General features: G+C 39.3%; 1 protein-coding gene across 1 annotated transcript in view; it reads left to right on the forward strand.

The window, feature by feature from the left end:
- Nucleotides 1–21469, forward strand: part of Ireb2 (iron responsive element binding protein 2) — a 46622-nt gene that overhangs the window by 1016 nt on the left and 24137 nt on the right. Inside the window, exons 2-8 of the mRNA XM_040729789.1 lie at nucleotides 511–600; nucleotides 13159–13324; nucleotides 13994–14131; nucleotides 15827–16045; nucleotides 18549–18618; nucleotides 19088–19271; nucleotides 20072–20211. Of these exons, the coding sequence (XP_040585723.1) occupies nucleotides 511–600; nucleotides 13159–13324; nucleotides 13994–14131; nucleotides 15827–16045; nucleotides 18549–18618; nucleotides 19088–19271; nucleotides 20072–20211 (1007 nt within the window). The remainder of the gene's footprint in view (nucleotides 1–510; nucleotides 601–13158; nucleotides 13325–13993; nucleotides 14132–15826; nucleotides 16046–18548; nucleotides 18619–19087; nucleotides 19272–20071; nucleotides 20212–21469) is intronic.

Genomic DNA, 21469 nt, shown 5'->3' on the forward strand with positions numbered 1-21469 from the left:
CATTCTGTCTGTACTTAATCAATTTTTTAGGGCATGTCTTCTGAATTCACCGTTTAAACCATTCTTATTGTCTCCTGGACATTTAGCATATTTTTAAGATTGAAAAGCCACTAAGTGGGCATGGTGCTCATGCCTATAATACCAGCACTCAGGAGGTAGAGAAAAGATGATTGTCTCTAATTGGAGGCGCTTGTGGATTGCCCAGTGAGCTAAGTTCAGTCTGGGCTACAGTGGCATACCCTGTCTCAACGGACAAAATAGAGCCACAGTTTAGAATTGTACTATCCCAGTGTGGTGGAGACATACTAACCTGTGTCTATAGTGTGGAATGGTCAGCCCCTCCATCACTGCAGCCATAGTTAAAGCCACTTTGGTCTCACAGGGTAATGCAAATATAACATTTTCATCACTGCACAGAGTTCTTCTGAGCAAAATTTTGGATGTTTTCTCTTTGGATAAGATACCTGGTAACTATTTAATGAGGAGTTTGCTCTTTTTTTCCTCTTCCAGGATACACCTTTGAGTACCTTATTGAAACATTAAGTGACACTCCACATAAGAAGTTCTTCAATGTACCTAAACTTGGAGGCACCAAGTATGGTAATGTTGCTTTATATTTTCTTGGGCTTTAGTTTCTAGTAATTATAATGCACTGGTCAATCAGAACTGAAGACATTTTGTATTTATTTCCACCATGTGGTTAACAGGTACACCTATCCATATCTCTTAGTTACAAACCTTCCCTTGGGACTTATGGTTGAGGAAAATGGAAATCCATACCTTAGTTTCCCTTTTAAAATTTTTAGTTAATTAAATGGATATGCCTTCCAAGAAGTGAATCTGTCTTATTTTTGGTTGTGAGCCTAACCTTTAATGACTGAGCTATCCCTCCAGCCTGTTAATCTGTCTTAAAAGAAAACATTAATAATATTCTACAGTGACTTAAAGCATGTGTTAACTTTTTCAAGTGCCTCGGTTTATTCTTTATTTCTTTGTTTTTTTTGTTTTGTTTTTCCACCCCCCCCAAGACAGGGTTTATCTGTAGAAGTTGGCTGTCCTGGAACTTGGTTTTGTAAATCAGGCTGGCCTTGAACTCAGAGATCCACCTGCCTCTGCCTCCCAACCGCTGAGCTCAAATGCATGTGTCACCACTGCTCAGAGCCTCTGATTATTCACTATACCCGCTTTACATAGGATCATCAATTGAGTCCCCTGGTTTGAATTGTTCTTTACTACCAAGTGTGGTTCTCTGATAGTTGGGTAAACATTTGCACATTCCTAATCGGGATCAAACCTTTCATTGGGTTCTCAGAAGAATGAATGTGGTTAAACTCTTAGCTATTGGATAAATGGAGTCTTGACTTTGATTTTTAGTTATGTTTTGTTTTGAGGCAGGGACTCATACATGGCCCAGGTTGGCCTTGAACTGTTTGTCCATTCCTGTCTTGGCCTCCCAAGTGCTGGAATTGAAGGAATGCCCCACCAAGCCTAGCTTTTGACTTAGTTGGAAGTTGAGTAACTTTGCAACCAGTCCAGAGACCTGTTAGGAAGAATGGTTGCTGGTGGACTTTTATGTTAAGGCTTTATGAAAAAAAAAATACATGACCAGCCTCACACAGTTTGCAGATTTTCTTTAATCCTGTTTTATTCCTCCTTTATAAGTAATGTAGATTTTATGAATTTAAATATTCTACATTGTTATGTACAATGTAGATATTTTTTAATATCTTAGAAGATTTCCCATCTTAGAATTAAATTGTTCTTCAAAATAACTAACTCCAAAATGATAGTAGTAGCCTTTATACATTCTGTTTTTGTAATTTGTAGATAAGAGAGGTTGGTTATTTCCTTATACTTCGTGTCTTTCATTTATTTTATCCCTTAACTGATGCTTTTGCATTGGTTTTAGAAAATTGTTTACCATGGGGAGATGGCTCAGTGGGTAAAGTGCTTGCCACATAGGCCCGAGGACCTGAGTTCAGCTCTCCAGAACCCACATACAAAGCTCAGCATAGTCATGAGTATTTGTAGTTCCTGCTCTGGGGAGGCAAACAGGCAGGTCCTTGGGGCTCACTTGCCCAGCCAGTCTAGCCAAAATGCAAGCACTCTAGGAGAGAGACCCTGTCTCTTTGAAAATAAGGTGGAAGGCAGAGGCAGGCGGATCTCTGTGAGTTCGAGGCCAGCCTGGTCTACAAAGTGACTTCCAGGACAGCCTCCAAAGCCACAGAGAAACCCTGTCTCGAAACACCAAAAAAAAAGAAAAGAAAAGAAAAGAAAAGAAAAGAAGGTGGAAAGCAATAGCGAATCCAACATTGATCTCTGTTGTACACATATGCACAGGCAGGCATATATCACACATATATATATATTACATACACACATACATATATACATACATACATACATGAATGAATAGGTTTTCTTTATAAACTCTTTTTCCAAAATACCTGCTTTTTAAAAGTTCTATATTGCCTCTTTGGTACTTTTTTAGTACACTAACTGGAAAGTTAAGAGAGCTTGGTTACTGTCTTCCCTGAATTGAGAATATACATACTCCCATGGCAGAGAACAGTCTGTTGCTTGTAGCAGAGTGCATTCTGAAGCAGTTAAATTGCCATTGAACAAAAGGCAGATGGGGGGCAGTCAGCCTCAGAATAAAGCAAGCAGCCTTAGAGAAGCACCAAGGAAGTAGTTAGGAATGGGGAGCCAGTGAAGAGCCTGGCTAGGGTGGAGTTTACATTTTTAGCTTGTATGAAGCCTCAGACACTTTATTTCAGGTTATATCATTATCTTCTTTTTTCCTTCCTGACTACATACTTTCTTAAATATAGTAAATAGAAATATATCCAGCACTATGTTCATACATACCTTGTAGCCTGGCATGGTGGCACTTGTCTGTCATTCAGTATTAAGAGATCATGGGTTCAAGGCCAACTTGAACTACATAGATTCTGTCTCCAAATATAAGGACTGAGTGTGTAGCTCAATGGTATAGCATGCACAAAACCCTGGATTGGATCTCCAGCACTAGAAAAAACAAAACAGAAACCAACTCCTACATTGCAATTTCTGAAAGAAAATGTGTAACATTTTCGGAGAGTTTTTGTGGTTTATAAGAATTGCAAACAGCCTGGCAGTGGCACCCACCTTTAATCCCAGCATTTGGGAGGCAGAGGCAGGGGGATTTCTGTGAGTTCAAGATTAGCCTGGTCTACAAGAGCTAGTTCCAGGACAGCCTCCAAAGCCATGGAGAAACCCTGTCTTGAAAAAAACAACAATAAAAAATATTGCAGACAATATAAGGCATTCACAGATAAAATAGAAAGTCACATTTTATGTACATATATAAAACATGAGTATTCTTACAATGAAAATGCAATGTGTATTGGTTTGTGACCTTTTCTTCACCTAATATATTATGCACATTTTTCCATGTCATTCAATACAAGTATTCCTGCTATCTGAATCTGCTTGGTTTCTGAGTCAGGGAGCAGGAGTCCCAGTAGAAAGGGCTCTGTACTTAGCTACATAAAAAAGTTGTTACTAACTTCTCTATATGATTACTTTGTCCCCTCTTCCCTTGCAGATGGAACTCAGGGCCTTAATACATGGTAGGCAAATGGTCTACATCCCTGGCTTCTAATATAGACACAGACACAAACACACACTTTAAATTCAAGCTGTTGATACATAGTATTGTTAGGTGCTATTACTTCCACCTTCATCATACACTTCTATTTTTATGTTCTTAGTATATGCTGTTCCAGTCTCTATCATGGGCTATAAAGAACAAATACTTTTGTAGAAAATAGTTTCCAGACATGCAAAGATAGCAGAGAAAAAATAAAGTTTTATCAAAACCAGGCAGAGGCTGTTTGCCATTGAAGGCTGCCTGATCTCATTATTTCTGTTTGTTTTTTATTGTCTAAGTCTTCTGTCTGTACATCTCACTGTACTCACTTTGAATAATTCCCAATATGACCACTGAACTGTTCTTAGTGTCTTATAAATGGCATGCCATCCAGCTAAGGTGATATCTCTGGGTGACTTTCACCTATTGCATTAACTACTGGACTTGTTGGTTTCCTTTGCTAATCAAGTTATCCTGTTGGAAGGGTAAGCGTGCATTGTCTAATCTTGTATCTTCCTTGGACTCTGGAAAGGGCTGTGGGTTGGGTAATCAATATATATAGTATATATATTTCTAAAGGTCACATAATGTTATTCTGTAGATGCCAGGTACAATTACACATTTAGCCTGGCACATTATTGTGTTCAATAGTTTGACTTTAGTTTTGCTTTTCATTTTCTGTTCTTGATTAAACTCTTTGATTATAAGAAAATGACACTTAGTAGCTTGGCCGAAGTATTATTGTGATGGTATACAACTCCCAGGCCAATTAATCTGGCTATATGTCAAGAAAATAGTCAGTGAGCTAGTACTGATGGTATTCTTTGTTTTTCTCCCAGGGACTTCATATTTCTATCCCTTCTACTCAAACCACATGATTGAAGACAAGCCTTCTGTGTGTGCTACATAGCCTAAATCCCAAATAAGAAATCTCAGTCCTTAGCTTAGGTTTTTGTTGTTTTTTTTTTCCTTCCTAGGATGGATTACATTCAGCTCAGGAAGACCTTGAACTCTTTATTTAGCTGAAAATAACTTTGAACTTCTGATCCTCCTGCGTCTACATCTTAGTGCTAGGATTATAGGCATGCTGTTTGTATGGCACTGGAGATGAAGCCCAAGATTTGTGCATGCCAGGCAAGCATGCTGTCAACTATGGCTGAGCCACATCCTCAACCTTATATTGCCCAGGCTTGTAGTAACTGTTTAGCTTTGTCCTGGAAGCCTGGGTTTGTCTCTCATCAACTTCCTTTCATGTACAATAATGAGCTTTCAAAACTAGACCTAAAGTTATCACTCATAGGAGTATTATGGTTCCTGAGTTTATTTCACAAGAGTGATAAATTATCATGCTTTCTTAGCTCAAATTACCAAGGTCTTTAAAACTTTGTAGGCTCATAGAATTGTAGAAATTCCCACTGAGAAGCAAAGTACACCTGTCTCTTAAATACCCTGTTTCTTTTGTCTAGCTTACATTTATTGAGTACTCACATTGTTCTGGCGAATGATAGCCAAGATAGCATGTTTGTGCTAAAGAAAGCATAATTGTCATGGAACATACATGGAAAATATATGGGAAGGTTATTCCAAGGGCTTTAGTATAACAGACTGGGTTCAATCAAGAGGTAGAAAGTTCAACCAGAGATTTGTTTTCTTAAAAATTACTGACTATGGTAACTATTAAGAAATCAGAAAACTATATAGTAATCTAGGGCTAAGAGAAAATGCCCAACTTAGAAGAAACTCAGAACTCTTTAAAAAACATATATATATATACATATGTATATATATATATGGTTCTGTATATTCCTGGTTTCAGCCAGCTGATTGATGCAGGTTGGGAGGTGTTAGCCCAGTGGTTCTTAACCTGTGGGTCGAGACTCCTTTGGGAGTCAAATGACATTTTTACAGGGGTTACCTAAGATGACTAGAAAACACAAATATTTATATTACAATTCATGATAGTAGCAAAATTACAGTTAGGTAGCAACGAAAATAATTTTATGGTTGGGATCACCACAACATGAGGAGTTGTATTAATGGGGTCCAGCATTAGGAGGGTGATAGACTTCTGTTCTAGACTATAGTCCACCCTCTGGGGTGCATGACCAAGCAGTTAGTAGTCAGTGATGCGGACCTGCTTTAGGAGTGTAGGTGCTGGTAGAGGCAAGAGTCCTTTCAGAGCTCATGGGCCACTTAGGTTTTGGAGAAAAATGGAACTTAACATGTAACATGTCCGGGAAGCTTCCAGGTGGAGTGTGGTCTCTAGCATAGGAATGAGATGCTTTATTGATAAGGATGCTTTATTGATAAGGTCCAGGTGCTGACCAAATTTCTGAGGCATTTGAGTGTCACTGAGAGGCTCCAGTTCCCATGGAGAGAAGGCCATGGTGAAATCGACATCTATGTTTTTGTTGTTTTAATAAGTTGTGTAATACGTTGGATAGATCTTTGTCTTAGTCACTGTTCTACTGCTATGAAGAAATACCATAACCAAGGCAACTCTTATAAAAGAAGTCATTTAAGTGTGAGCTTGCTTACAGTTTCAGGGGTTTAGTCCATTATCATGGTGGGGAGTGTGGCAGTGTGCAGACACATATGTTGCTGGAGAAGTAGCTGTGAGTTCTACATCTTGATCCATAGGCACAAACAGGCACTGGGTCTGGCATGGGCTTTTGAAATCTTAAATTCCACCCTCAGTGATTTCCTTCAATAAGGTCAAACCTCCTAATCCTTCTAATGTTTCAGATAGGCTACTTCCCATTGACTTAAGCCTTCAAATATATGAGCCTATGGGGGTCATTCTTATTCAGACCACCATAATCTGCATAACTCACTGTAACCTTAATATCTCAAAGATGAATAAACATAATGACCAGACAGTGTAGCACTAGACAATTAATAGTTATGTTTATTTTGTTGTTGTTTTTTATAGGGGGTCTCACTGTAGCTCTGGCTGTCCTGAGACTCATCACACCTTTAATGTTTGCACTCTGGAGGCAAGAGGATCTCTTGAGTTGGTGTCCAGCCTGGTCTACAGATTGAGAGCCAGGACAGCCAGGGCTACACAGAGTCTTGAAAAACTAAAAACAAGCCGAAGGAGAGCCTCAGAGAAAGGGCCAGAGCAGTAAATGTACAGGGGCCCAGTCATTATACCAATGAGGTATAGACCAGGCTGACCTTGAACTCAACAGAGATCTGCCTGCTTCTGCCTCCCAAGTGCTGGGACTGAAGGTGTATGTTTTTGAGAAATGTCTGCTAAATGCCTACATTTGAAAAGCCATTGTACTTTGATGTGAAGTAGAAAGACTCCATATGGACTTTGTCACACAGAACTAAAAAGATTTTAGCAGCTAAATTTTAAGAAATCAACACTCTGCTTCAATGACAGTCTTTTGTGTTTGTTTTCTCCTTCCACTGTTTACAAATTTTCTATTAATTTATTTTTTACATTACATTCAGTGACATTCTTAAATGACATTGGTCTTTGTGCGATAAGCCACACAAACACTAGTACAATTTGATGCTGCTGCCTCGAGTCATCAAGCACGCAGTTTGGGCTTTTGTTCTGTTGCTGTTTTGAGATGGGGTCTTAATCTAATCTAAGCCAGCTTTGAACTCAAGAAAATCCTTCTTCAGTTTCCTGAGTGCTGGGATGATAGGCTTGAGTTGTTAAGCCTAGCTTCACTGTTGGTTTTAAACTATCATTGGAGGGCAGGCAAAATATGTTAAGGTACCTGCTGCCAAGCTAATGACCTCAATTTGGTCCCTGGGTCCCACATGGTAGAAAGAGAAAACCAGCTCTCACAAGTTGTCTTCTGTTCTCCATAATCATACTGTGGCACATAAACCCTCTGTCCACCGAAATAAATTAAAAAAAAAAATCACTGGAAAGGTCAAAATGTTTACAAGGGAAGAAAAAAACAATGTTCTCAGTTGACCTCATAGGTTGTTTGAAAGGGTTTCAGAACTCAGGAGCCCTGGGATCACATTTTGAAAATACTAGTGTGGATCCAGCATGAAGTTTGACAATTTGTAATGGGTGTTTGAACTACCAGTGGTGATAGAAAAAAAGATGTGTCAGGAACATTGTTTCAAAGCCAGGTGTGGTGGCGCACACCTTTAATCCCAGTACTCAGGAGGCAGAGGCAGGGGGATCTCAGTGAGTTTGAGGTCACTGGTCTACAAAGTGAGTTCCTAGATAGCCAGGGCTATACAGGGAAACCCTGTCTTGAAAAACTAAAAAGAAAAGAACAATGCTTCTTAAAAAAAAAAAAAAAAAAAAAAACTTGTACTGGGAATTGAACCTATGACCTTGAGCATGTTAGACAGACAAAGATTTCCTGGTAGGGAATCCTGGAGTTGGAGACTAAAGTGTGAGGATTAACAGTAAATGAGCATGAAGAAAATTGTTGAATTTATGAAAATGTTCTAAAATGCATTGTGATGCTAATTGCAAAATTTTTACTAAAAAATATTGTTCACTTGGAAAGGGTAAAATATAAGATATGCAAAATATGTCTCAATTTAATTATTTTTCTAAAAAGCAGTTCTTGAATTAGGGAAGTGATACAGGCTAACTAAAAATGCAGAAAAACTAAGTATTGTGTGGCTTTTCTTGGAGAAACTTAAACAAATTCATCTTCACTCCAGATAGGGCACTGGCAACAGACCAAAGAGACCACTCCAGTCCCATTTGGTGAACCAGGGGGTAATCTGAGTTACTTACAGGGATGTTTCTAAAAGCTGATAGACTGACGAGCCTCCACTTTCATGGCAATTGTTTACTGCTTATGGGAAAGGCCTTGTGACTCTTGTGAGTTGAGTTCCCTTCCTGAATCCTCTCAGCCTCCCTCCATTTTACAGGAGAGAATGTTTCAATATGAAAGATACAGCTACATAACACTCCATCTCCTCCTCCTCCTCCTCCTCTTACATTTCTTCTATACCCTCTGTAGCACTATTCCCTGAGTCTTGGATGGAAATGGAGGGTGTAATATGTATATTTCAGTTTCTGGCATTTATAGCTTAGCATTGGGCCACTATACTATAGGAATAGTCACTTGCTCTCAGGAGTTTGACTGGTTGAGTCTATACAGTAACTACCACCCACTGCAAAAAATTAAGAGTCCCTCTACAGCTGACAGCAATAGTAAGTACTGGAATAAATACAAATGTCTAGGAGGCAGTTTGACTGGCATATAACATCTGTTTAAGAAAACAGTAGCAGCCGCCTCCCATCAGGGCATATGGCCTCCACAGCCGGAGATCTTTGCTCCGGCTTACAAACTAAACAGAGGCCCTCTCCTCTGGAGTGGGTTTTAAATCAAATCAGCAGTCAGTGGCAATGAATGCTGTGGCGGCACAGATTAAGATACATGGGACTTGGTTAAATATAGGTTAATTTTATTTGTGGAGAAGTCACTTACATAAGAAACAAATGACCCGCAAGTTCCAGCTCCGAGGATCCACATCCAGGCTGCTCTCCATGACTTGACTGGTACCAAGAGAGAGCAAGCCTATCCCAGACCCCAGACCAAATCCCACAGACTCACGTCACGTGTGCACCTTTGATCACGCCCCTTTGGGCGTGGTCAGCGCCAAAGGTGCAGCTGGATGGATCTCTCACTACAGAATGCCACTGTTTACTAGTCACATGTTGGTTGTACAGTGTTCAGGGTCTACACTCACGTAGGTATATGTCAGTGACAGTTTCCACAGCAGCCTACATAGTGCCAGAGAGGGACAGAACATTTGTTTCAACTCCAGCTTTATTTCTTCATGTCCTGCAGTTAAAGCAGCAACAGGACTTACCGTCTATTTCTGGCATGTAACAAACAGTAGTGTAATAGTTTTTATGACTTGGGCCTGTCTAACAGCTTATAGGGAGGTAACCTGCCTGTGGCATATTTTTAAATATGGCTTCTGGACATTCATTTTTCCACCCACAGAGTTTCTTCAAACTCTGTAACTGCTGATTAGACTGTCTTTCCTGATGCTTTTCTGAAACTGTAAGATATTAGCATTGTGTAATGATTTTTTTTTAAAGACTGGATGGGATCTCTGAAGACCTCCCTATATCTTTCCAAGAAATTGACAATTTGCTTCTAGATTCAGCAGCTAAAGAGACACAAAACACATAAGCAAATTCTGGTATCCCATGGAAATACCCCCATTATTTCTATCCATTGTTTCCTCAAGACAGCAGTCTTGGGTACAGCATGATGGATGAGAAGCACCTTGTTTGGCTTCCTGTAATCCATTTTTTTCTTTATGAGCCATCCTTCTGTCTCATCTTGGATGTTGTCATTGGGCTACTGTATCACCCCATCCCTCATGAACTAGGCGTTGTCTTTTGCTGTTTATCCTGCCCAGGAAAAGGGAGAGTGGAACTTTTATTGTCTACTACGCTGTCTGCTACAGTTGGACTCTTGAGCAGTCTCCACCCTAATATGTTGTACAGCCAACTTAAATGATTTAAGTGTGCTCCTCGCATGAAATGAATCTTTTCACCTGTACCCCCACTGTTGTTGAGTTTTACAGTCTTCCAGAGGCTCACAAGTACTGTTTGGGTCTTGTCAGTTTTCCCCCTAGAATACCAGCTCTGTATGAAGCTGGGCACATTTGCTTTTAAGGTAAAGTAGCCCTTTATCTGCTTTAACCTGTCATCCTCTTGATTGCTTTAGCATTATATAAACCTGATTTGCATGTTATTCTAAGTCATTCTAGAGCCTCTTCTTATCAGGGTTCAGCAAAGCCACTAAAACTTCTTAACTATCTGCACAATTATACCAGGCCCATTGAGCTGAGAGCATCATGAACTGCTGCTTACCGATTCCTCGGTAATGGCTGTCCGTTCCTTATTGTCTTCAGGGGTAGCTAAGCATGGTACTGGAATATCACAGTGTATTAGTGTCCTTCATGGTTCTGGGACTGATTTTCCTTATGCCTCAGGTTATGCAGCTTTTGTTTCAAGAAGGGAAGAGTAGTTTTATTACTCAGCTTTGCTTTCCTGATACTCAGATTCCCAGCCACATCCATGTCCCACAGCCTTATGAGGCAGGCAGTGAGGAATTCTTTCATTTGCTTAAAAAGTCTTTCTTAATCACTGAACCATCCTTCTATCTCCTAAAAAGACTGTCTTAATACAAGCAATACAGAGGCTAAGTATTCCCTGATTATCATAGTTTCTTCTACAGTGGCCATTATTAAGGCTGTTGTCTGCACATTAAATCATGGATTTTCCTTCCTTGACATTAAAGGTCAAACCTGAGGGGTGCTGTCTTAATTTCTGTCTCATTCTCTCCCTCCTCACTGAGTGACTGATTCTTCTCATGGGTTCCAGGTCTTGGGATCCCATAAAGGGTTCTTATTAGCACAGATCTTAATTGTATTCTTCTTTTCTTATACTACTTACTTGCCAGTTTTAAGAAATGGTATGCCAATACTCCATCTCATCCTCCATTTTTCCCCCCATTTTAAATCTGGCTAATGTGGCTAATAGTATCTAAATGTCTTTTTTTTTTTTTTCTACTTAAATGTTTCCTGTAAATGGTCAAATTCTTTCATGGCAGACAATTGAACTTGAGGTGCTAAGGCCTGTAACTCCTGTGACAATCTGCTTATCAGTTCATCTCAGTGTTTTCAGGGACTGAATTGTCTTCTGTAGTTGGTCAGCCATTTGAGGACGTCCCTGCACTTTTTCAGATTTATCGAGAAGGCATGCTCTTATACAACATGTAGAGAAAGCCACTCATCTTGGAATTTTGTCCAAGTATGCCTCAAGCTCAGTCTGCTTAGCTTTGGTTGCATGCCTTATCACACATAGTAGAGAACTTGCAACTGCCACTATAGCAATGAGCATATTGTACCAGATAGAGAAAGAGCTGTCCTGTACCATATAGACAAAGCCATATTGGAATTGCAGATTGAATTTAGAATGTCTGAAATGTCCGTCTTTGTTGCATTTCTTATCACTCAGATGCAGCAGTTCCTTACCAACTCATCTTTGGTTTTGTCAGCCCTGGTTTTGTCAGCCCTGGTCCTGTTCTGACATCAATATCATTGTGTGACTTTTCATGGAGAGACATGAGAAACATGCCAATTTGCCCGGACAGGGCAACCAATAGACCCAGCTTAGTAAGAATCTCATAAGCTTCCTAGTTCTTTTTAGCCCCCATTTTCCTTCAAGGAGGCAGTGTTTCTATTTGGAGATAATATAACATCAGGATCGATGTTTTTTATTGGATTAAAGAGCAAAGGGATCTGGGGAGGCATTTTGCCTGGAATTAATGATTGCCTTTTTCAGTTTCCTAAGTTTTACGTGTCTTTACCCATAATTAGTATGTCTGGTCTCCAAAAGGTCTATGCTCCTGATGGGATAATCAAGTAATTTGCTGTTATCCCTGCATCCCCTTTCTTAGCAGCACCACATCTAGACTTCATCATCACTCCAGCTGAGTGATACTGGTTACACTGTCTATCAACCATTGTCCTGAGATTCTCTTCACCCTTCTTCCTGTATTGGAGACTATTTTCTAGATCTTACGGTTTTCTAATTTTTGTTTATATTTGTTTTATGGAGCATGTCTTCCACAAGCTTCTTAAGAAAGAAAGATACCTGGGAAATAAAATGAATGTATTGATTGTTCACCTTTTATACATTTCAGGACTTGGAATTTTGAAGTGTTGCTAGTTGTCCAGCTTCTTCTGTGCCCACTAAGAGACTTCAGGCAGTCCTGATTGCTAATGTGTTTCAGGTGCTTGGTCTGCTTAGCCCATGACCAGGCATTTGTGCAGAGGTCATACTGTTCAAAATTATGTTGACTCCTTGCCATTGGCTTTTGTGGATTATAAACACTGTAATTTTTACAAACTGTATCTATTCATGTATTTATTTTATGTGTGCAGTGATGGCTTGAATGAGAAATGTCTCCCATAGTCTCAGGTGTTTGAATACTTGGTATTATCACTCTTTAGGGAGGTTGTAGCCTCGCCCTTCTTTTCAGTTCACTTTGTCTGCTTGGTGCCAGCATTGAAATATGTAATAGGTGTTCTAGTTTTATTCTATTGATGTGAAAAATGCTATGCCTGAAAGTAACTTAGGGAGAAAAGGGTTTGTTTTATCTTTATTCCAGGTCACAGCCCACATTTGAGGGAAGACAGGATGGGAACCCAAGCAGGAGCTTGGAGCACAAACCATGGAGAGAAGCTGCTTTCTGGTTGCACTCTTGTTCAGTTTATTCTCCAACCCAGGACTGCCTGCCTGGACCCCTGGGCCTCGAACTGCCCTCGAACTGATCTAAGCCCTCCTACATGAATTGATAATCCAGACAGTCCCTCCATGTATACCCCAGTATATATGTCAAGTTCACAATTACGACTAACTGGGACAACAGGGGTATCTTCATAATTGTCTTCAGTTGAGACTCCAGCCTTTTCAGTATTTATACTAGAGATTTTGCTATTGTAATTTTTCACTGTGTAGATATGACTCTCTTGGTTATAGTAATATTCTTGTCTTGAATCAGATATTCTGCCTTATTCAATACGGGTCCTGTTGGAAGCTGCTGTACGAAATTGTGATGGCTTTTTAATGAAAAAGGAAGATGTTATGAACATTTTGGACTGGAAAACAAAACAAAGCAATGTTGAAGTGCCCTTTTTCCCTGCCCGTGTTGTTCTTCAAGATTTTACGTGAGTGACAGCCTCATTCTTATATTACTTGTATTGCAAATACAGTTGTCTCTAGCTTGATGGCCTTACCTCCCACATGTGGAATTCTCAGTATGGGATGACTTGATTAAAATTCTTAAGTCATATCATTCATTCCTCCATATATGCAGCCTTCCATCTCAGAATAAAATAGATTTTTTTTCATAGGATTCTTTATTTAACTTTATATGCATTGATATGAAGGTATCAGATCTTCTGGAACTGAAGTTACAGACAGTTGTAAGCTGCCATGTGGGTGCTGGGAGTTGAACTTGGGTCCTCTTGAAGAATAGCGCATATGCACACGCACACACGTGAGCTCACAGCACACACGTGCACGTGGATAAATATAAAATGGTAAAGCTAGTATGAATAGCTTTGAGATAATTCAAGGGCTGTCGGGTAAGGGCCTAGAGGAGAAAGTTGCATAGCCAATTCTGGTGTTCACTTAAGCTTCCAAAAGTCATCTCTTCTGTTGTTGGTAGTTCTACTCCTGAAGTTCTCAGATACCATTTGGGTTGATTCTCATTAAACCAAGGGGCACATTTAACTTTAGATCATAAGTCATTGTCAAAAGAAATAGTTTTTTAAAATGGAAACAAGCGTGTATTAAGGAATTGAACCTATACTTTGATTGTTCTTTATTTTTAGTGGAATACCGGCAATGGTGGATTTTGCTGCAATGAGGGAGGCAGTGAAAAGTCTTGGAGGTGACCCTAAGAAAGTCCACCCTGCCTGTCCGACAGATCTCACAGTTGACCATTCTTTGCAGATGGACTTCAGTAAATGGTACTGCAGTACAGACGAGCAGACTGGGAGTGGGTAGTGTGGAGGTAGAGAAGAGTGGCCCTGGCACAGAGCAAAGCTGCTTGTGCTGAGCCCACTGGGACTCCATCATACTTAGTACTCTGAGTTTAAGTGATTTTCATATTTGCGTGTTTCTGTTACCATGTTTCATAGACGTGTTTTTGTTTATAACTTGCCTTTTGGAAAGGATATCTAAATTAACCTTTCCCTCTTCCCCTCCCTCTCCCCCTCTCCCCTTTCCCCTCTCCCCTCCCTCCTCCCCCTCCCCCCCTCTCCCTTCTCCCTTCTCCCCTCTGTTTTGTTTTTTGAGTCAGGATCTTGCTATTTAGTGCTGATAGGCCATGAACCCTATTTATAAACCAGGCTGGCCTCAGACTCCCACCTCTTTCTCTCCCAGGCGGTTGGATCATAGGCATGCACTACCACAGCCAGCTTCAGTTTCATTTTGAATTTTAGTGTACTTATCTTTTAGAGAGAATCCAAAGATTTGCCTTTTAACTGGTGATTGAAAATACTGAGTCCACTAAAGCTCTTTTTCCTTCCACTGAAGTAAGTGTTATATATTTCTAAGGCAGCTTTGACCAAGGGAAGGCTAGAGAAGCATTCTCTAGCCATTAGTCTTCCTTTTACATTCCATAGAATAATGGAATAATACTGAAATTTATCTCTTGAGAAAAATCAATACCATGTATTAAAACTATATGTTCTTTAAGTTGTTATGTGAAAAAAGTATCTTGTACTTGCTCAAAGCTGTTCATATTGGTACAGAATATTAAAAAATGATTATGCCAGATGTAACTTTAATCATAGCACTCAGGAGTCAGACAGGTGGATCTCTGAGTCCTAGGCTAACTTAGTCTACATTGGGAGTTCCAGTTATGTAGCCTGCCAAGACTACATAATGAGATTTTTGTCTCAAAAAACTCCTCTCTCCTTCTCTAGTATGTCAAATTGGAAGAAATTTCCATCTGCTCTTCCTCCCCTTACCTTGTCTGGGGCAGTGGGGGAGGTATGTGGTTATAATAGGAGGTATGGGGCATTATGTTTTTACCTTCATGAGCATAAACTACTTCAATTGGGGGGAGGGTTGAAAGAGTTGAGACAGTGTCTTATTGTATAGTCAAAGTTAGCCTTGAATTCCTGTGCCACTATCCTACCTTATTATTAAATTTTTCTCTTTTATAACCTGAAGTACTCTTTTAACATCAAGTTAAATGTAAGTGTCTCTTACTTAGGGTTTCTATTACTTGCAAAGACACCATGACCATAGCAATTCGTATAAGTCAAACATTTAATTGGGGTGGCTTGTTTACAGTTTCAGAGATTTGGCACATTATCATGGTGGGGAACATGGCAGACATGGTGCTAGAGTAGTAACTGAGAATCCTACAGCAGGCATCAGGAAGTTGGCTGAGACACTGGGCAGTATCTTGAGCATAGGAAACTTCAAAGCCCACCACCATAGTGGCACACTTCTACAACAAGGCCGTACCCACTCCAACAAAGCCATACCTAATAGTGGCAGTCCCTGTGAAATTATTGGGGCCAGTTACATTCAAACTACCACACAGCCTTTGGACATCATTCACTTCAGATAGTGTTGCTTATGTGAATTTTTTTAAGCTAAAGTTTCTTTCACTTGTAAATTATTATTTTGTTTCCTTTTTTAAATAATAGTGCAATACAGAATGCACCAAATCCTGGAGGTGGTGACCTGCAGAAAGCAGGAAAGCTCTCCCCACTTAAAGTGCAGCCTAAGAAGTTTCCATGCCGAGGCCAGACTACCTGCCGAGGATCGTGTGATTCTGGAGAACTAAGCCGAAGCTCAGGAACATTTTCTTCACAGATTGAGAATACGCCCATCCTGTGTCCTTTTCATTTGCAACCAGTGCCTGAGTATGACATTGCCTCTGTTAATATTTTCAGTGCCAGGTTATTTTTTAGTTAAGAAAATCGTATTTCTCATGTCTGATTCCTGTTGTTGCCCTCACAGCTTATGTTCTAATTTGCTTTCTAAAGCCAGGCTGGTCTGGAGCTCTAGGCATTCTTCCTGTCTCAGCCTTCCAGGTGTTGTCATTAAAAATGTGACTTGCCGGGCGGTGGTGGCGCACGCCTTTAATCCCAGCACTTGGGAGGCAGAAGCAGGCGGATCTCTGTGAGTTCGAGGCCAGGCTGGACCCATAGCCTCCAAACAATACAGAGAAACCCTGACTTGTAAAAACCAAAAAAACCAAAAAAAAAACAAAAAAAGTGACTTAGAGACAGGTAGATCTTGAGTTCCAGGACAACCAAAAGATACATAGAGAAACCCTGTCTCAAAAAACAACAACAAAAAATGTGTGCCACCATTCTTACCTGCTATAAAGTTGCAAAGTTATTTCATTGCTCTTTGTTAATTATTAACTTTTTAAAAAATTAGTAAACAGGGCTGGAGAAACAATGGTTTAATGGTTAAGAGCACTTGTTGCTCTTGCAGAGGACTGAGATTTGATTACCAGAACCCACAGTTGTTTACCTCTATTTGTAACTTCCAATTTCAGGGCATGGGCTCCTCATGAATGTGGTACACAGACATATATTCACCCACATACATATAAAAGTAAAATAAAAACAAATATAGTAAACTAAGATACTTTTGGTTTAAGACGTATTAAAACGTGTTTTAAGTAGCTGAGAAAAGTGTTTACATGTATGCATGATAAATGTCAAATGATGCAGTGATTTTTGTCTTCTTTGAATTGAATCTCAAGTTCTATCTAGTTCTAAAATCTCACTTTAGTATTTTTACAAAGCTTTAGGTTATAGTGATATCCTATACCCTTCCTAGGGATTAGATGTACTCTGACTCCTTTGCTGTGTGGTTCCAATAATTTTATGTAATAATTCCTTATTCTTAATACCCATTCCCCCTGATTACTAGAGTGTATTGACTTGAGAGAGTATCACCTTTTATACACAAAGTAACATTCTGACAATGCTTACTGATTCAAAATGACTGATATAAAAAAATTCTATTTATTTTATTTTGTATGTGAGGTGTATGCCTGCATGAGGTTAAATGCCCCACGTGCATGCAGGAGCCTTTGGAAGCCAGCAAAAGGGCATCAGATTCCCTAGGACTGCTGTTACATTATATGTGCAGTATTCTGCCTGCACACCAGAAGAGAGCACCAGATCTTCATTATAGATGGCTATGAGCCACCATGTGGTTGCTGGGGGAGTTGAACTCAGGACCTCTTGGAAGAACAGCCAGTGCTCTTAACCGCTGAGCTATTTCTCCAGCTCCCAAAATACTGATTTTTTTTTAAAGTTGCCTCTGTATAACTGCAGAATAAAGTGTTAGTTTGGTATTTTTATTTCTAAAGATGTAACTGGGTATAACATTTAAACTCAAATTTGGTTTTAAATTTCAGAATATTACATTGTAGTTTCTGCTTGTATAAAAATAGTGAATCAATTTCTGTAATTGCATCAATAAAGTACTAATTGTAAATTTGAAGACAAAATGGAGGAGTGAGGTGGTTGAGAGTTTACCGTTTGGCCCTTGAAGTCATATTATGATCCAACACATAGACGTTTTGTAGCACCAAGTGCTGTGGAAAGTAGAATAATAGGAGTGACTTTAGAGTACTGTCCCTAAGGACTGGGTAAAATCTCCATAGTGTGCTGTGGCTGCAAAAGTCACTTGGTGTGAATTATTAAAATAATCTTTGGTTTTTAAAAAGTTCATAAGAGACTATTTTTAGAACCTAGATGACATAAAAAATATACTTTTACTGATACTCTGATAAAATCAAAGTAAACAACTTGAGTAGTTTTTTTTAATGCCCATTAGATTTTTAAAAATTTGTTAAAGTGGTATTGTTTACTATCTAGAAGTGAATTGTTTTACTTTAAAGAATTCATGTAAATTATATTGATAATCCTTGTAATCTACTTAAACATAAAACAGAACTTTCTGTTTTAGGTGAATTGAATTAAAGACTTGTGAAAAGATCTTTTTCAACTACAAGACTGTGTTCATATGTCAACAGTATTAATTCCCATCTACATAAGAGCCAAGGGGATGAAAATGTGCACTCTTTTTACTGCTCTGTTTCCTTTCAACACAGCTTAGTTTCCTTTCATCCTGATCTGACTGGCTTCCCACAGCAGTCTGAGCAGAGTCCTGAGCACTGATGTGAAAGCTGCCTGTTGTACTCAGTAAAATAATAATTCTGTAGCTGTCTTGTGTGCTGTGTGAGGCGGAAAGAGCTTTCTTGTTGAGAAAAAATAATCTGAAAAAAGGGAACTGAAAATTCCTATGGGGTTTTTTAATGTATGAGAATGAAGACTTAGACATAAGGCAAATGATTTTTTACTAATACGTGTATGTAATACCAGCTTTTCATCCTTTTAGACCTGAGACAGTGTTAAAAAATCAAGAAGTAGAATTCGGCAGAAATCGGGAGAGGCTTCAATTTTTTAAGGTATAAATGATGTGAGGGAATTCTTGATTAATGTATATAAAATACTAATAGAGTACAATTTGTAATAGACTTGTGATTAACGAAAGCTTTATAGTCGTGGAACTTTCTTGTACTGTATTATTGGAAACCCTCATATGGCATATTTAAGCAATAATAAAAAATAATGAGTTTTAAGTGAGCCATGGACAATCCTGTTCATTGACATTCCTGGAGTCTTAGAGCACAGGCCCTGGCCTTAAACTTCCTAAATGCTGCCTCCATCTTCCCAAATGCTGGGATGATTTGGCTTTAATGATCTTCAGAATGCATAGACTCAGTATCTGTATTGTTAGTATTTATTGTGAATTTGGAGTTGGCCATATTGAACATTGGCTAACATTTTAGTGTCACTGTTACTTATATCTTTATTATGAATACAAAGTTACAAAATGCACTAACACTTCTTTCTCTTAAATCCAAACAAATGTAGTGGAGCTCAGGAGCTTTTAAGAATGTGGCGGTCATCCCTCCTGGAACTGGAATGGCTCATCAAGTGAACTTAGAATATTTATCAAGAGTAGTTTTTGAAGAAAAGGACCTGTTCTTCCCAGACAGTGTAGTTGGCACAGACTCTCATATAACCATGGTGAATGGATTGGGAATTCTTGGGTGGGGTAAGTAAATGCCTCCGTATGTAATTTGGTTTACTTTTAAGAGGGGATACCAAGAATATTATCAGAGGACATAGAACCTCTTTGAGGCATTTTTCTCATAGCAACAGAGGAATAGACTTAAGAGTTTGTGAATTGTATAGTAAAGAAGATTTATGGAAAAACAGTTGCACACTGCCAGCATTGCACACTGTCAGCAGGCAGTTACTGGTGTGGGTGATGGCGAGGTCTGTGGCAGTGTTGATGGCTGTGGTGTCACTCTCAGAACCCTTCCACATCTCCTTCTGCCTTTAGAGATCCAGTTCTTCATGGTCTCTTGGGTCACACAGCCTTGCCCATAACCCCTATTTACAACTGTTTCAAGATTAAACACAGTTGCTTCTTGAAATCCCTAATCCTTCCTATCAATCTAAGAGTATCCCACTTTGTACGTAAATTTTTTTTGTAATGGAATATTATAACTATTAGGTTTTTTTCTTAGATTCAATTCATGAGACTAAGATAAACACAGACTGGGTTATATTCACATCCAGGTGTTTGTTAGTCATTGAAGAATATATAAGATGCTCAGAAAATGCTGATTAAATTTAATATAAAGGTGAAAATGCCAGTTTTCTCACATAAGTAGAGTCAAACTTTATAAAGTGTTCAGGTTCAATGCCCACAGTGAAAGTAATGTGGCAGCTCCTTGTAAGATGCTAGTTGGGTCATGTTCATGAAGCATGGGAGATTTTAAAACGGAATATAACTAATTTGAATTGTTGTTAAATGTCCTTTGTTGGTACACTTGTCCTTCTCAACAGGAGTTGGAGGCATTGAAACAGAAGCAGTTATGCTTGGCCTGCCAGTAACTCTTACTTTACCAGAGGTGGTTGGATGTGAGCTAACTGGATCATCCAATGCTTTTGTCACATCCATAGATATTGTCCTTGGCATTACAAAGGTAAGCACAAATATTAATTGTTCCATGTTATTTACTGAACATCTTTACCTAAGTAGAGCAGCAGCCCCACAAGAGCCCAGATTTGAATTTATGCCTCCATCCTTAGTTCTCACGTTATTAGCTATATCATAAAGTTTTCATATAATATATACTTGTAAGTACAAAAAATAGTCATTGGGTACTTGTTACCTGTCAACACATTTATTAAAATAACCTTATAAACTTTTGACTATTGTAATTATTTTAATTGAGAAGAAAATACACACAGCCTAATAATTTATCAAAGGAGTACAGGACTGAATACTAAGTAGTAGACCAAGGCTTCAGACCCAGGAGTCCATACCCTTAATAGTTATGCACTATTGCCTCAATATATAACTTGTTGACATGTAGATTTTTTAAATGTTATATTTAAGCCAGATGGTAGTGGCATAGGCTTTTAATCCCAACACTTGGGAGGCAAATTTCTGAGTTGGAGGGTAACTTGTTCAATATAGCAAGTTCCAGACAATTAGGACTACATAGAGAGACCATATCTCAAAACAACAAAATGTGATACTTACTGAATTTAATTAAGAAGCTGTTGTGCCCAAATTCGGAATCCCCAAAATCACCAAGAGACCCATTCTGATGCAAAAGCAAAGAGTCTTTTATTGTTTAATGAGCTCAGGCCCTTTGTCCCTTCATCATTGCTGGTGACTGGAGAAGGACGGGGGTGGGGGGTATGATATTGGGTAGGGCAAAGGGAGTGCCTAGGGGTACACAACAGTCTCAGGATTGGTGCACTTCGGGCCTTGAAAAACCTGTCCTGTGTTGATTGGCCAACTGGTTGTTGTTATAGCCTACAGGCCCTCCCAGGACGGTTGCTATGCTCTGCAAATCATGTTGTGCACTTGTACTATAATAAAGCACAGCCCCACCAGCTAACTTATGATTAGTTCCTTGACATGAGGAGAATATCTGACCTGAGGGGCAAGGTCAGGCAAGCACAAGTTGAGTCTTTTCTGCAGCCTGTCATGGCTGCTACTACAGGGGACTGGTCTCTTCAAAGCCAGGTGTGGTGGCACATGCCTATAATCCCAGCACTCAAGAGGCTGAGACAGGAGGATCATAAAAGAGGCCAGCCTTCAAAAAATAGTTTTTGTATGTGTGTATATCTGTGTTCATGCTTTTGCAAGTGTGGGTGGAGGCAACACCCATAGTTGTTCTGTTGGTGCCTTTCTTTGAGACAGAAGCTCTCATTGGCCTGGACTGCTCT

This window comes from Mesocricetus auratus, unplaced genomic scaffold (assembly GCF_017639785.1).
Source record: "Mesocricetus auratus isolate SY011 unplaced genomic scaffold, BCM_Maur_2.0 Super-Scaffold_100022, whole genome shotgun sequence".
Classification (NCBI taxonomy): domain Eukaryota; kingdom Metazoa; phylum Chordata; class Mammalia; order Rodentia; family Cricetidae; genus Mesocricetus; species Mesocricetus auratus.